Consider the following 12,662-nt stretch of genomic DNA (forward strand, 5'->3'; position numbering starts at 1 on the left):
CCTAACCCTAATCCATACCCTAACCCGAAACCTATTCCTAACCAGTATCCTAAAACTAACCCTAACCCGTACCGTAAACCGTAACCTAACCCTTACCCTAAACCGTAACCTAATCCTAAACCTAACTCGTTCCCGTAACCTAACCCTAAACCTAACCCTATTCCGTACCCTAACTCTAAACCTATTCCTAATCAGTACCCTAAACCTAACCCTAAACCGTACCCTAACCCTAACCCTAACCCGACCCTACCACTAACCCGTACCCTAACCCTAACCCGTACCCTAGCCCATACCCTAACCCTAACCCTAATCCTAATCAGTACCCTAACCCTAACCCTAACCCGTATCCTAACCCTAACCCTAACCCTAAACCTAATCCTAACTTGTACCCTAACCCTAACCTAACCCTAACCATAACCAGTACCCTAACCTTAAACCTAATCCTATCCCGTACCCTACCCTCACCCTAACCCTAACCCATACCCTAACACGTCCCCTCACCCTAAACAGTACCCTAACCATAACCCTAACCCTAAACCGTACCCTCACCCTAACCCTATCCCGTACCCTAACCGGTAACCTAACCCTAACACTAAACCGTACCCTAACCCTATCCCTAACACGTAACCTAACCCTAACCCTAACGCTAACCTGTACCCTAAACCTAATCCTATCCCGAACCCTAACCTTAACCCATACCCTAACCCTAAACCTAACCCTTAGCAATGCAGAGAAGATAACAAAGTTTCTGGAAAATATTCCTCAGGACAGCTCGGACGCGATTGTGAGCAAGGCCATCGACTTGTGGCACAAGCACTGCGGGACCCCAGTGCACTCAGCCTGGCCACTCCTGATGTGCACGGCCTGCCAGGCCCAGTCACTAAACTTACCAAAAATAGGGTTCTTGCTTTTGTGCCCAAAGCATAATTTTTTCCGAGTAAGATTGGGTGGCATATCGTGGAGCAGCATCTTGTGGTTCACAGAAGTACAAAGTTCAACTCTGAATAGCATTGAAAAGGGTTATTCGAAAACACTTCCCCATTTTCAAAACAGTTCAGGCAGGGAAGGCGGGCGCTTTGATAGGCAGTGTATAACCAAGCCTGCCTCCTTTTAGCCATAAAAGGAATAAAGTCTTGCCATTTGCAATAATATGGATGGAACTAAGTATTATGCTAAGCTAAATTAAGTCAGAGAAAGACAAAAACTGTATGATTTCACTCACATATGGAATTTAATAAACAAAACAAATGAGCAAAGGGAGAGAAAAGAGAAGCCAAAAACCAGACTCAGACTGGTGGTTAGAGAACAAACTGATGGTTACCAGAGAGGAGGTGGTTGGGTGAGTCTGGGTTAAATGGGTGATGGGGATTAAGGAGGGCACCTGCTGTCATAAGCACCAGGTGATGTATGGAAGTGTTGAATCACTATATTGTAAACCTGAAACTAGTAGTGCACTATTTATTAACTAACTAGAACTTAAATAAAAACAAAATATCCAAAAGTTAAATAAACTCTCCAGAGTGGTTGGCCTGCTGGATGTTGGCAGGGACAAGTACCAGATTGGGCTGGCTCAGTATGGTGGTCAAGGTCATACTGAATTTTTGCTCAATACCTACCATACCCGGGATGAGATGATTGCTCACATCCGTGAACACTTTTTGCTCCGGGGTGGCTCCAGGAGGACGGGCAAAGCTCTGCGATACCTTCATCAGACCTTCTTCCAGGAGGCAGCAGGAAGCCGGTTTCTCCAGGGCATTCCCCAATATGCAGTGGTTATGACCTCAGGCAAATCTGAAGATGAGGTCTGGGATGCTGCACAAACACTGAGGGAGAAAGGCGTGAAAGTCATGTCTGTGGGTGTACAGGACTTTGACAGGAAAGAACTGGAGGGGATGGCAACTCCACCCCTTATATACGAGATGCAAGGAGAAGATGGAGTCAGACAGTTGATGCAGGATGTGAGTGTGGTTATCCAAGGGACTGGGAAGCCTCTAAAAGAAAAAAAAAAAAAAGGAGCGACTGGGACCGTAGCGATATGGCGCCTCCAGCCCCCGGGCCGGCCTCCGGCGGCTCCGGGGAAGTGGACGAGCTGTTCGACGTGAAGAACGCCTTCTACATTGGCAGCTACCAGCAGTGCATTAACGAGGTGCAGCGAGTGAAGCCCTCAAGCCCGGAGAGAGATGTGGAAAGGGATGTCTTCCTGTACAGAGCATACCTTGCACAGAGGAAGTATGGTGTAGTCCTGGATGAGATCAAGCCCTCCTCAGCCCCCGAGCTCCAGGCCGTGCGCATGTTCGCTGAGTACCTGGCCAACGACAGCCAGAGGGACTCGATCGTTGTCGAGCTGGACCGGGAGATGAGCAGGAGCGTGGACGTGACAAACACCACCTTCCTGCTGATGGCTGCCTCCATCTACTTCCACGACCAGAACCCAGATGCAGCCCTGCGTACTCTGCACCAGGGGGACAGCCTGGAGTGCATGGCCATGACTGTGCAGATCCTACTGAAGCTGGACCGCCTGGATCTTGCCAGGAAGGAGCTGAAGAAAATGCAGGACCAGGACGAGGATGCGACCCTCACTCAGCTGGCCACTGCGTGGGTCAATCTGGCTGTGGGTGGTGAGAAGCTGCAGGACGCCTACTACATCTTTCAGGAAATGGCTGACAAGTGCTCATCCACCCTGCTGCTGCTCAACGGGCAGGCGGCCTGCCACATGGCCCAGGGCCGATGGGAGGCTGCCGAAGGGGTGCTCCAGGAGGCTCTGGACAAGGACAGTGGCCACCCAGAGACACTGATCAACCTCATCGTCCTGTCACAGCACCTGGGCAAGTCACCCGAGGTGACAAACCGCTACCTGTCCCAGCTGAAGGATGCACACAGGTCCCACCCCTTTATCAAGGAGTACCAGGCCAAGGAGAACGACTTTGACCGGCTGGTGCTGCAGTATGCTCCCAGCGCCTGAGGCTGGCTGCAGGCTGGTTCCCAAGCCCGGGAACAGCGAGGCTGGGCATGCTGCCCCCACTGCCAGGCACCCATCCTCTTGTGCTCTTGGTTGCTCTGGCTAGAGGTGAAGGCTCGAGGCTCAGCCTGACCAGGGCCCCTTTTGTCAATAAATATATCCACCTGAAAAAAAAAAAAAACAGAAACAGATGTCTCTCTTGGCAGCATACTCACTGAGCCCAAGAAGAGCCCGGGAGAGATAGCAAATACCCTGTCTTGCCTCAGCTTATCAGAAGCTGCCTCTATGTCTGGTGATGATAACCTGGAAGATGACTACTTACTCTGAAGTTGGCTTCAGCCGCCTCTGCTGCCTGCTTTGCTGACTTGGCACAGGATTTGGTGCCTGGAGAGAGGGGCCTATGATAAAGAGATATGTGCAGTCCTTCCTCTATTACGTACGTGATCTGGCTTACTGTGGACCAAATACATCCTCTTCTGTTGGACTACCAGAAAAAGTGTGGGGTAGAGGAGGATAAGTACATGTCCCTACAGGGGGATGTCTTCTTCCAGAGTTTGCTTCCAGGATGCTCAACATCTGGCTCACTGTTCTCTGCCAGACATTGATGTTTCTGCAAGGCTGTGTCCTTTCTGAGGCTGGGAAGCAGCCAGAAGTGATGATTCTGCAGACTTCTGACTCACCTCATCAGGTGACTCTGTTACTTAAAGGTTTTTGAGTGGTGAACTCAGACTGCAGTTGAGTCAGGAGGCAGAAGCAGAAATCAACATGACTATGTTAAAAAGCCTCAGGAAATGGGAAGAAAACACTGCCTCCTGGCCTTAACTGCTGATATGTTATTGGAGATAAGTTTTTTGAAACAGTTGCTCCAGTTATTTCCCTGTAAACTTTGGTTAAAATATAAGTAGACAACGGGAGAGAGCGGCTCAGGAAATGTTCTAAAGTGCTAGTGTAGTATCTATATGTACGCACACGTCCATAGAGTGAAAGAGAACTTATATGGCTGTTTGAATCATTTGGGGGGATTCTTTTGCTTTCTTTTTTTTTTTTTTCAAATAATTACCGTTTTATATCGGGACAGTACATTTCATATTTCAACCAAAAGACAAAAATGCAGTTTAACTTAAACACAGAAAATAATGGCATCTCTCAGATGCCTTATTTCTAAATCAAACAGATACACAAATTCTGTTCCCTCCCCTCCCCCAATGCAAGCCCACAAGCTTTGCCCAGTCTTGAGTTTTCGATGCCATCAGGGCATCCAGCATCTTGGACTTGGGAGGCGCTTGAATGTAGCAATTAAAACGCTTGAGAGGTCCAGCGAATGGCATTCGAGAGGGACCTCAAAGTGCAGGTACATCTTTTCAAACATGTTACAGGCTGAGCTGGCTCTTTGAACACTATCACTCTGCTTAAATCAGGAAGCAGGCTTTAAAAATGCAAAAGGCATACAAGTTGTATTTCAGTGCAAATCTTCAGCTGGTCATTGGAAAAGATTCCAACAATTAAAAAAAAAAAATCCTTTGTGTCACCTGCCCCTCCCCCCACCCAAAGCTGAAATGCAGGAAAAAAAAAAAAAACCCAGAAGTACAGGGGACTTTGGAATCGTTTAGGAATCAGCTACTTCCAATTAAAAAAAAAATTTAATAGAGAATCATTAAAATGGAGAAACAAAAGTAATCTCGTTTAGACCGCTCTTCACGTCTGGCACGAGCTTCGGCGCGGAGCGGGTTTGAACTCGGGAGTGGTGTGGAAGGTGGAGGCGCTGCAGGCGAGATGACCTGCCTAGATGGGCCCCATCTGAGTGCTGGGCCCAGTTCCCCTGCTGGCCGCAAGCCAGGGTTTCTTTTTCCCTTTGGTGTCCCTGATCCCGATCTTCTGAGTACCCAACCCCAGATCCCTTCCAAGGCCCCCAGACCCTGCTCCAGTCAGACCCCTGGCCTCCAGTACAGCCCGTGATCAAAACTTGTCATTGGCCTGCACCACATCAGGCAGGGAGTGGGTCACTTTAAGAGATGGCCTCAGAGGGAACCAGGTCTGGATTTGGGACTCTGATGGATTCTGCTGACCTGCTGGCCAGGAGGAGATGGAGTGCTGGGCAGGCTGTCTGCTCTGGAGTCCCAGGCAGCCTGCCTGCATCAGGAGGGTGCGGTGGTGGCACGGGTAGACTTGGCCTGTGGTTCTCCTGCTGCTTCCATCCTTCAGCTTCTTGATGTGATGCTGGTCTGTGAAGGTTCCTCCAGGAACTGGTTAATTAAACTTTACTGCTTGTGGTAAAAAAAAAAAAAAAAAAAAAAAAAAAAAACCCTAACCCTAACCCTAACCCTAACCCTAATTCATACTCTAACACTAAACCTAACACTAACCCTAAACCTCAACCTAACCATAACCAGAACACTAAGCCGTACCCTAGCCCTAACCCTAAACCTAACCGTATCCCGTACCCTAACGGTAACCCGTACCCAGCTATTAGCCTAACCCTCACCCTAACCCTTACCCTAAACCATACCCTATCCTGTACCCTAACCCTAACCCTAACCCTACCCCGTACCCTAACCCTAACCCTAACCCGTACCCTAACCCTAACCAGTAACCTAACCCTAACCCTAACGCTAAACCTAACCTGTACCCTAACCCTAACCCGTACCCTAAATCATACCATAACCCATACCCAGCCCTAACCCTAACCCGTAACCTAACCCTAACCCTAACCCTACCCCTAACCCAAACACTCACCCTAAACCTACCCCGTACCCTAACCCTAACCCTAACCCGTACCCTAACACTATCCCGTACCCTAAATCGTACCATAACCCGTACCCCGCCCTAACCCTAACCCGTAACCTATCCCTAATCCTTACCCTACCCCTAACCCATACACTCACCCTATACCTAACCCGTACCCACACCCTAAACCGTACCCTAACCCTAACCCTTACTCTAACCCTAACCCGTACCCTAACCCTAACACTACCCTGTATCATAACCCTAACACTAATCTTAACCCTACCCTTACCCTAACCCTAACCCGTACACTAAACATAACCCTAACCCTAACTCTATTGTTAACCTATACCCTAACCCTAACACTAACACTAACCCTAACAAGTACCCTAACCCTAACCCTAACCAGTACACTCACCGTTACCCTAACCCGTACCCTAACCCTAACCCTAAACCGTACACTAAACCTAACCCTTAATCTAACCCTAACCCGTACCCTAACCCTTACCCTAACCAGTACCCTAAACCTAACCTTAACCTTAACCCTATCCTGAACCCTAACACTAACCCTAACCCTTACCCTTACCCTAACCCTAACACTAACCCGTACCCTAACCCTAACCCTAACCCGTACCCTAAACCTAAACTAACACTAACCCTATTGCTAAACCGTACCCTAACCCTAACCCTAACACTAACACTAAACAGTACCCTAACCCGTACCCTAACTGTAACCCTAACCCGTACCCTAACCCTAACCCTAACCCTAACACTAACCCTAACCTTAACCCTAACCCGTAACCGAAACCTAACCCTAACACTAACCCTAACCCCTACCCTGACCCTAAACTTAAGTCTAAACAGTACCCTAACCCTAACCCTAACCCGAACCCGTACACTCACCCTAACCCTAACATGTACCCTAACCCTCATCCGTACACTAACCCTAAATCTTACTCAAACCCTAAGCCGTACCCTAAACCTATCCCTAACCAGTAACCTAACCCTAACCCTAACCCTTAACCCTAACCCGAAACCTAACCCTAACCCTAACCCTAACCCTTACCCTTACCCTAACCTGTACCTTAACCCATACCCTAACCGTAACCCTTTCCCGTACCCAAAACCTACCCTTAACCTAACCCTATTGCTAAACCGTACCCTAACCCTAACCCTAAACCCTACCTGTACCCTAACCCTAACCCTAACCAGTACCCTAACCCTAACCCTAACACTAATCCTAACCCGTACCCTAACCTTAACCCTAACCCTAATCCGTACCCTAACCCTAAACCTATTCCTAACCAGTGTCCTAAAACTCACCCTAACCCGTACTGTACACCGTACCCTAACCCTTACCCTAAACCGTAACCTAATCCTAACCCTAACCCGTACCCGTACCCTAACTCTAAACCTAACACTATTCCGTACCCTAACACTAAACCTATTCCTAACCAGTACCCTAAAACTAACCCTAATGCTAAACCTAACACGTAACCTCACCCTTACCGGAAGCCGTCCCCTAACCCTAACCTGTAACCTAACCCTAACCCATTTTTTTTTTCACTATGAAAATGCTTTAATGGTGGCATCTGTACAGCATGTGACATCCAGACAGGAAAAAGAGCGAGTGCACACAGAGACACGGCTATCAGAGAACAGGTTGTGAGCGAATAAAGAGTTCACACAGCTTCCACGCGCTTTACCAGGTATCAGCTCTAGGCCACCTCCTCCTCCGCCTCCTCCTCGAACTCCCCCTCTTCCTCGGCCGTGGCATCCTGGTACTGCTGGTACTCAGACACCAGATCATTCATGTTGCTCTCAGCCTCTGTGAACTCCATCTCGTCCATGCCCTCACCCGTGTACCAGTGTAGGAAGGCCTTGCGCCGGAACATGGCCGTGAACTGCTCTGAGATGCGCTTGAACAGCTCCTGGATGGCTGTGCTGTTGCCGATGAAGGTGGCAGACATCTTTAGCCCCCGGGGTGGGATGTCACAGACAGCTGTTTTCACGTTGTTGGGGATCCACTCGACGAAATAGCTGCTGTTCTTGTTTTGGACGTTCAGCATCTGCTCGTCCACCTCCTTCATGGACATGCGGCCCCTGAATACTGCGGCCACAGTCAGGTAGCGGCCATGGCGGGGGTCACAGGCAGCCATCATGTTCTTAGCATCAAACATCTGCTGGGTGAGCTCGGGCACCGTCAGGGCCCGGTACTGCTGGCTACCTAACCTTAGGATCCTAAACCTAACCAGTACTCTAACCCTAACCCTAACCCTAACCCTAACCCTAATCCTAACCCTAACCCATACCCTAACCCTATCCCTAAAAAACCAGTACACTAACCCTCACCCTAAACCTATCCCATACGCTAACCCTAACCCGTACCCTAACTCGTACCCTAACCCATACCCGGCCCTAACACTAACTCGTAACCTAACCCTAACCCTAACCCTAAACCTGACCCGTATATTCACCCTAACCCTAACCCGTACCCTAACCCTAACCCGTAACCTAACCCTAACCCTTACTCTAACCCTAACCCATACCCTGACCCTAACCCTAATCCTAACCAGTACACTAAAGCTAACCCTAACCCGACTGTAACCCGTACACTAACCCTAACCCTAACCCGTAACCTAACCCTAAACCTAACTCTAACCAGTACCGTAACCCTTACCCTAAACCGTAACCTAAACCTAACCCTAACCCTAACCTGTACCCTAACCCTAAACCTAACCCTCACCCATACACTAACCCTAACCCTAACCCTAACCCTAACCCTAACCCTAATCCGTACCCTATCCCTAACCCTTACCTGTACCCTAAGCCATACACTAACACTAAACCTAACCAAAACCGTAACCCGTACCCTAAACCTAACCGGTTTCCTAACCCTAAACCTGACCCGTACCCTAACCCTAACCCTAAACGAAACAAGTACCCTAAACCTAACCCTAACCCTAACCCTAAACTGTACGCTAACCCTAACCCTAACCCTAACCCTAACTCTAACCCTAACCCGTAACCTAACCCTACCCCTAACCCGTAACCTAACCCTAACCCTAACCCGTACCCCAACCCTAAACCTAACCCTAACCAGTACCCTAACCCTAACTCTAACCCGAACCCATACCCTAACCCTAACCCTAACCCTAACCCTAAACGTAACCCTAACCTAACCAGTACCCTAAATCTAACCCTAACCCGTATGGTAACCCCTACCCTAACCCTAACCCTAACCCGTACATAACCCTAAACCAAACCCTAACCAGTACCGTAACCCGTACCCTAAACCTAACCCTAAACCGTAACCCAACCCTAACCATAACCCTAACCCTAAACCTAACCCTAAACCTAACCCTCACCCGTACACTAAACCTAACCCTAACCCTAACCAGGACCCTAACCCTAACCCGTACCCTAACCCGTACCCTAACCAATACACTAACCCTACCCCTAAGCAGTAACCAAACCCTAGCCCTAACCCTAACCATAACCCGTATCCTAACCCTAAACCTAACCCGTACCGTAACCCGTACCCTAACCGTAACCCTAAACCGTAACGTAACCCCAACCCTAACCCTAACCCTAACCCTAAACCTCACCCGTACCCTAACCCTAAACCTAACCCTTACCAGGACCCTAATCCTAACCCTAACCCTAACCCTAACCCGTACCCTAACCCGTACCCTAACCAGTACCCTAACCCTAAACCTAACCCGTACCCTCACCCTTACCCTAAGCCGTACCTTAACCCTAACCCGTACCCTGACCCTAACCCTTACACTAACCCTAACCAGTACCCTAACCCTAACCCGTACCCTAACCCGTACCCTAAACCTAACCTTAAACCTAACCCTAACTCGTAACCTAACAATAACCCTGACCCTAACCCGTACCCTAACCCTAACCCGTACCCTAAACCGTACCCTAACCCCTTCCAAGCCCTAACCCTACCCCGTAACCTAACCCTAACCTTAACCCTACTGCTAACCCGTACACTCACCCTAAACATAACCCGTACTCTAACCTTAACACGTACCCTAACCCTATCCCTTTTCTAACCCTAACCGGTACCCTAACCCTAACCGTAACCAGTTCCAAAACCCTAACCCTAACCTTAACCCTAACCCGTACCCTAACCTAACCTAACCCTAACCGAACCCATACCCTAACCCAAACCCTAACGCGTACACTAAACCTAAGCCTAACCCTAACACTATTGCTAACCCGTACCCTAACCCTAACCCGTACCCTAACCGTAATCCTAACCGTACCCTAATGCTAACCCTAACCCTAACCCTAAACTTAACCCTAACCCGTACCGTCAATGTAACCCTAAGCCTAACCCTAACCCCTACCCTAACCCTAACACTAACCCTAACCAGTACCCTAACCCTAAACCTAACCCTAACACTAACCAGTACCCTAACCCTAACCCGTAACCTAACCCTAACCCTAACCGTATCCTAACCCTAACCCTAACCTAACCCTCACCCTAAACCTAACCCGTACCCTAACCCTAACTTGTACCCTAACCCTAACCCTCACCCTAAACAGTACCCTAACCCTAACCCTATCCCTAACGTGTACCCTAACCCTAACCCTAACCCGTACCCGTACCCTAACCGTAATCCTAACCGTACCCTAATGCTAACCCTAACCCTAACCCTAAACTTAACCCTAACCCGTACCGTCAATGTAACCCTAAGCCTAACCCTAACCCCTACCCTAACCCTAACACTAACCCTAACCAGTACCCTAACCCTAAAGCTAACCCTAACACTAACCAGTACCCTAACCCTAACCCGTAACCTAACCCTAACCCTAACCGTATCCTAACCCTAACCCTAACCTAACCCTCACCCTAAACCTAACCCGTACCCTAACCCTAACCTGTACCCTAACCCTAACCCTCACCCTAAACAGTACCCTAACCCTAACCCTATCCCTAACGTGTACCCTAACCCTAACCCTAACCCTAACCCTAACCCTTAACCGTAACCTAACCCTAAATCTAACCCTTATCTTAATCCTAAACCTAACCTAAACCTAACCCTAACCCGTATCCTAACCCTAACCCTAACCCTAACCCGTACCCTAACACGTACCCTTACCCTAAACAGTTCCCTAACCATAACACTAACCCTAACCCGTACCCTCACCCTAACCCTAAACCTACGCTAACACGTAACCTTAACCTAACCCTAACGCTAACCCATACCCTAAACCTAACCCTATCCCGAACCCTAACCTTAACCCATACCTAATCCTAACCCTAACCCTAAGCAGTACCCTAAACCTAACACTAACCCTAACCCTAAATCGTACTCTAACACTAAACCTAACACTAACCCTAAACCTAAACCTAACCATAACCAGAACACTAAGCCTTACCCTAGCCCTAACCCTAAACCTAACCCTATCCCGTACCCTAATGGTAATCCGTACCCAGCCCTTACCCTAACCCTAACCCTAACCCTTACCCTAAACGGTACCCTATCCTGTACCCTAACCCTAAACCTACCCTGTACCCTAACCCTAACCCTAACCTGTACCCTAACCCTAACCAGTACCCTAACCCTAACCATAACACTAAACCTAAACCGTACCCTAACCCTAACCCGTACCCTAAATGGTACCATAACCCGTACCCAGCCCTAAACCTAACCCGTAACCTAACCCTAACCCTACCCCTAACCCAAACACTCACCCTAAACCTACCCCGTACCCTAACCCTAATCCTAACCCGTACCCTAACCCTAACCAGTACTCTAACTCTAACCCTAAACCTAACCCGTACCCTAACCCTAAACCGTACCCTAACCCTAACCCTTACACTAACCCTAACCTGTACCCTAACCCTAACACTAACCAGTACCGTAAACCTAACCCTAAACTTACCCTAACCCATACCTTAACACTAACCCTAACCCTATCCTGTACCCTTACCCTAACCCTAACCCTAACCCGTACCCTGACCCTAACCCTAACCCGTACACTAAACCTAACCCTAACCCTAACCCTAACTCTATTGTTAACCCGTACCCTAACCCTAACCCTAACACTAACCCTAACAAGTACCCTAACACTAACCATAACCCTAAACCCGTACACTCACCCTAACCCTAACCCTTACCCTAACCCTAACCCATACACTAAACCTAACCCTTAATCTAACCCTATCCCGTACCCTAACCCTAACCCTAACCAGTACCCTAAACCTGATCCTAACACTAACCCTAACCTTAACCCTAACCCGTAACCGAAACCTAACCCTAACACTAACCCTAACCCCTACCCTGACCCTAAACTTAACTCTAAACAGTACCCTAACCCTAACCCTAACCCGTACACTCACCCTATCTCTAACACGTACCCTAACCCTAATCCATACCCTAACCCTAAACCTTACTCAAACCCTAAGCCATACCCTAACCCTAACCCTAACCAGTAACCTAACCCTAACCCTAACCCTTAACCCTAAACCGAACCCTAACCCTAACCCTAACCCTAACCCTTACCCTTACCCTAACCCGTACCCTAACCTCTACCCTAACCCTAACCCATTCCCGTACCCAAAACCTAACCCTAACCCTAACCCTATTGCTAAACCATACCCTAACCCTATCCCTAACACTAACTCTAAGCTGTACCCTAACCCCTACCCTAACTGTAACCCTAACCCGTACCTTTATCCTTAACCTAACCCTAACCCGTACCCTAACCCATGCCCTAACCCTAACCCTAACCCATACCCTAAACCTAACCCTAACCCTAACCTGTACCCTAACACGTACCCTAACCCGTACACTAAACCTAGCTGTATCCCTAACCCTATTGCTAACCCGTACCCTAACCGTAAACCTAACACTAACCCTAACCCGTACCCTAACCCGTACCATAACCGTAACCCTTACCCGTACCCTAATGCTAAACATAACCCTAACCCTAACCTTAACCCTAAACCGTACCCTAT

At 48.7% G+C, this 12,662-nt stretch overlaps 1 protein-coding gene and 1 pseudogene across 1 annotated transcript; one reads left to right on the forward strand and one right to left on the reverse strand.

Annotated features, from left to right (window-relative positions):
* The first annotated feature begins 2,017 nt into the window (after positions 1–2,017).
* LOC112912665 (coatomer subunit epsilon pseudogene) lies at positions 2,018–3,140 on the forward strand (annotated as a pseudogene).
* Positions 3,141–7,234: 4,094 nt separating this feature from the next.
* Positions 7,235–7,904, reverse strand: LOC112912667 (tubulin beta chain). Its single transcript, XM_025989318.2, has one exon. The coding sequence runs from the start codon at positions 7,858–7,860 to the stop codon at positions 7,399–7,401; it is 462 nt and encodes a 153-aa protein (XP_025845103.2). The 5' UTR covers positions 7,861–7,904; the 3' UTR covers positions 7,235–7,398.
* Between the last annotated feature and the right edge of the window lie 4,758 nt (positions 7,905–12,662).

This window comes from Vulpes vulpes, unplaced genomic scaffold (assembly GCF_048418805.1).
Source record: "Vulpes vulpes isolate BD-2025 unplaced genomic scaffold, VulVul3 u000000680, whole genome shotgun sequence".
NCBI classification, from domain to species: Eukaryota; Metazoa; Chordata; class Mammalia; order Carnivora; family Canidae; genus Vulpes; species Vulpes vulpes.

What these genes read in the sequence shown, in the direction of transcription:
- LOC112912667 (XM_025989318.2), bottom strand. Translation starts at nt 7,860, where the DNA reads ATGTTTGATGCTAAGAACATGATGGCTGCCTGTGACCCCCGCCATGGC.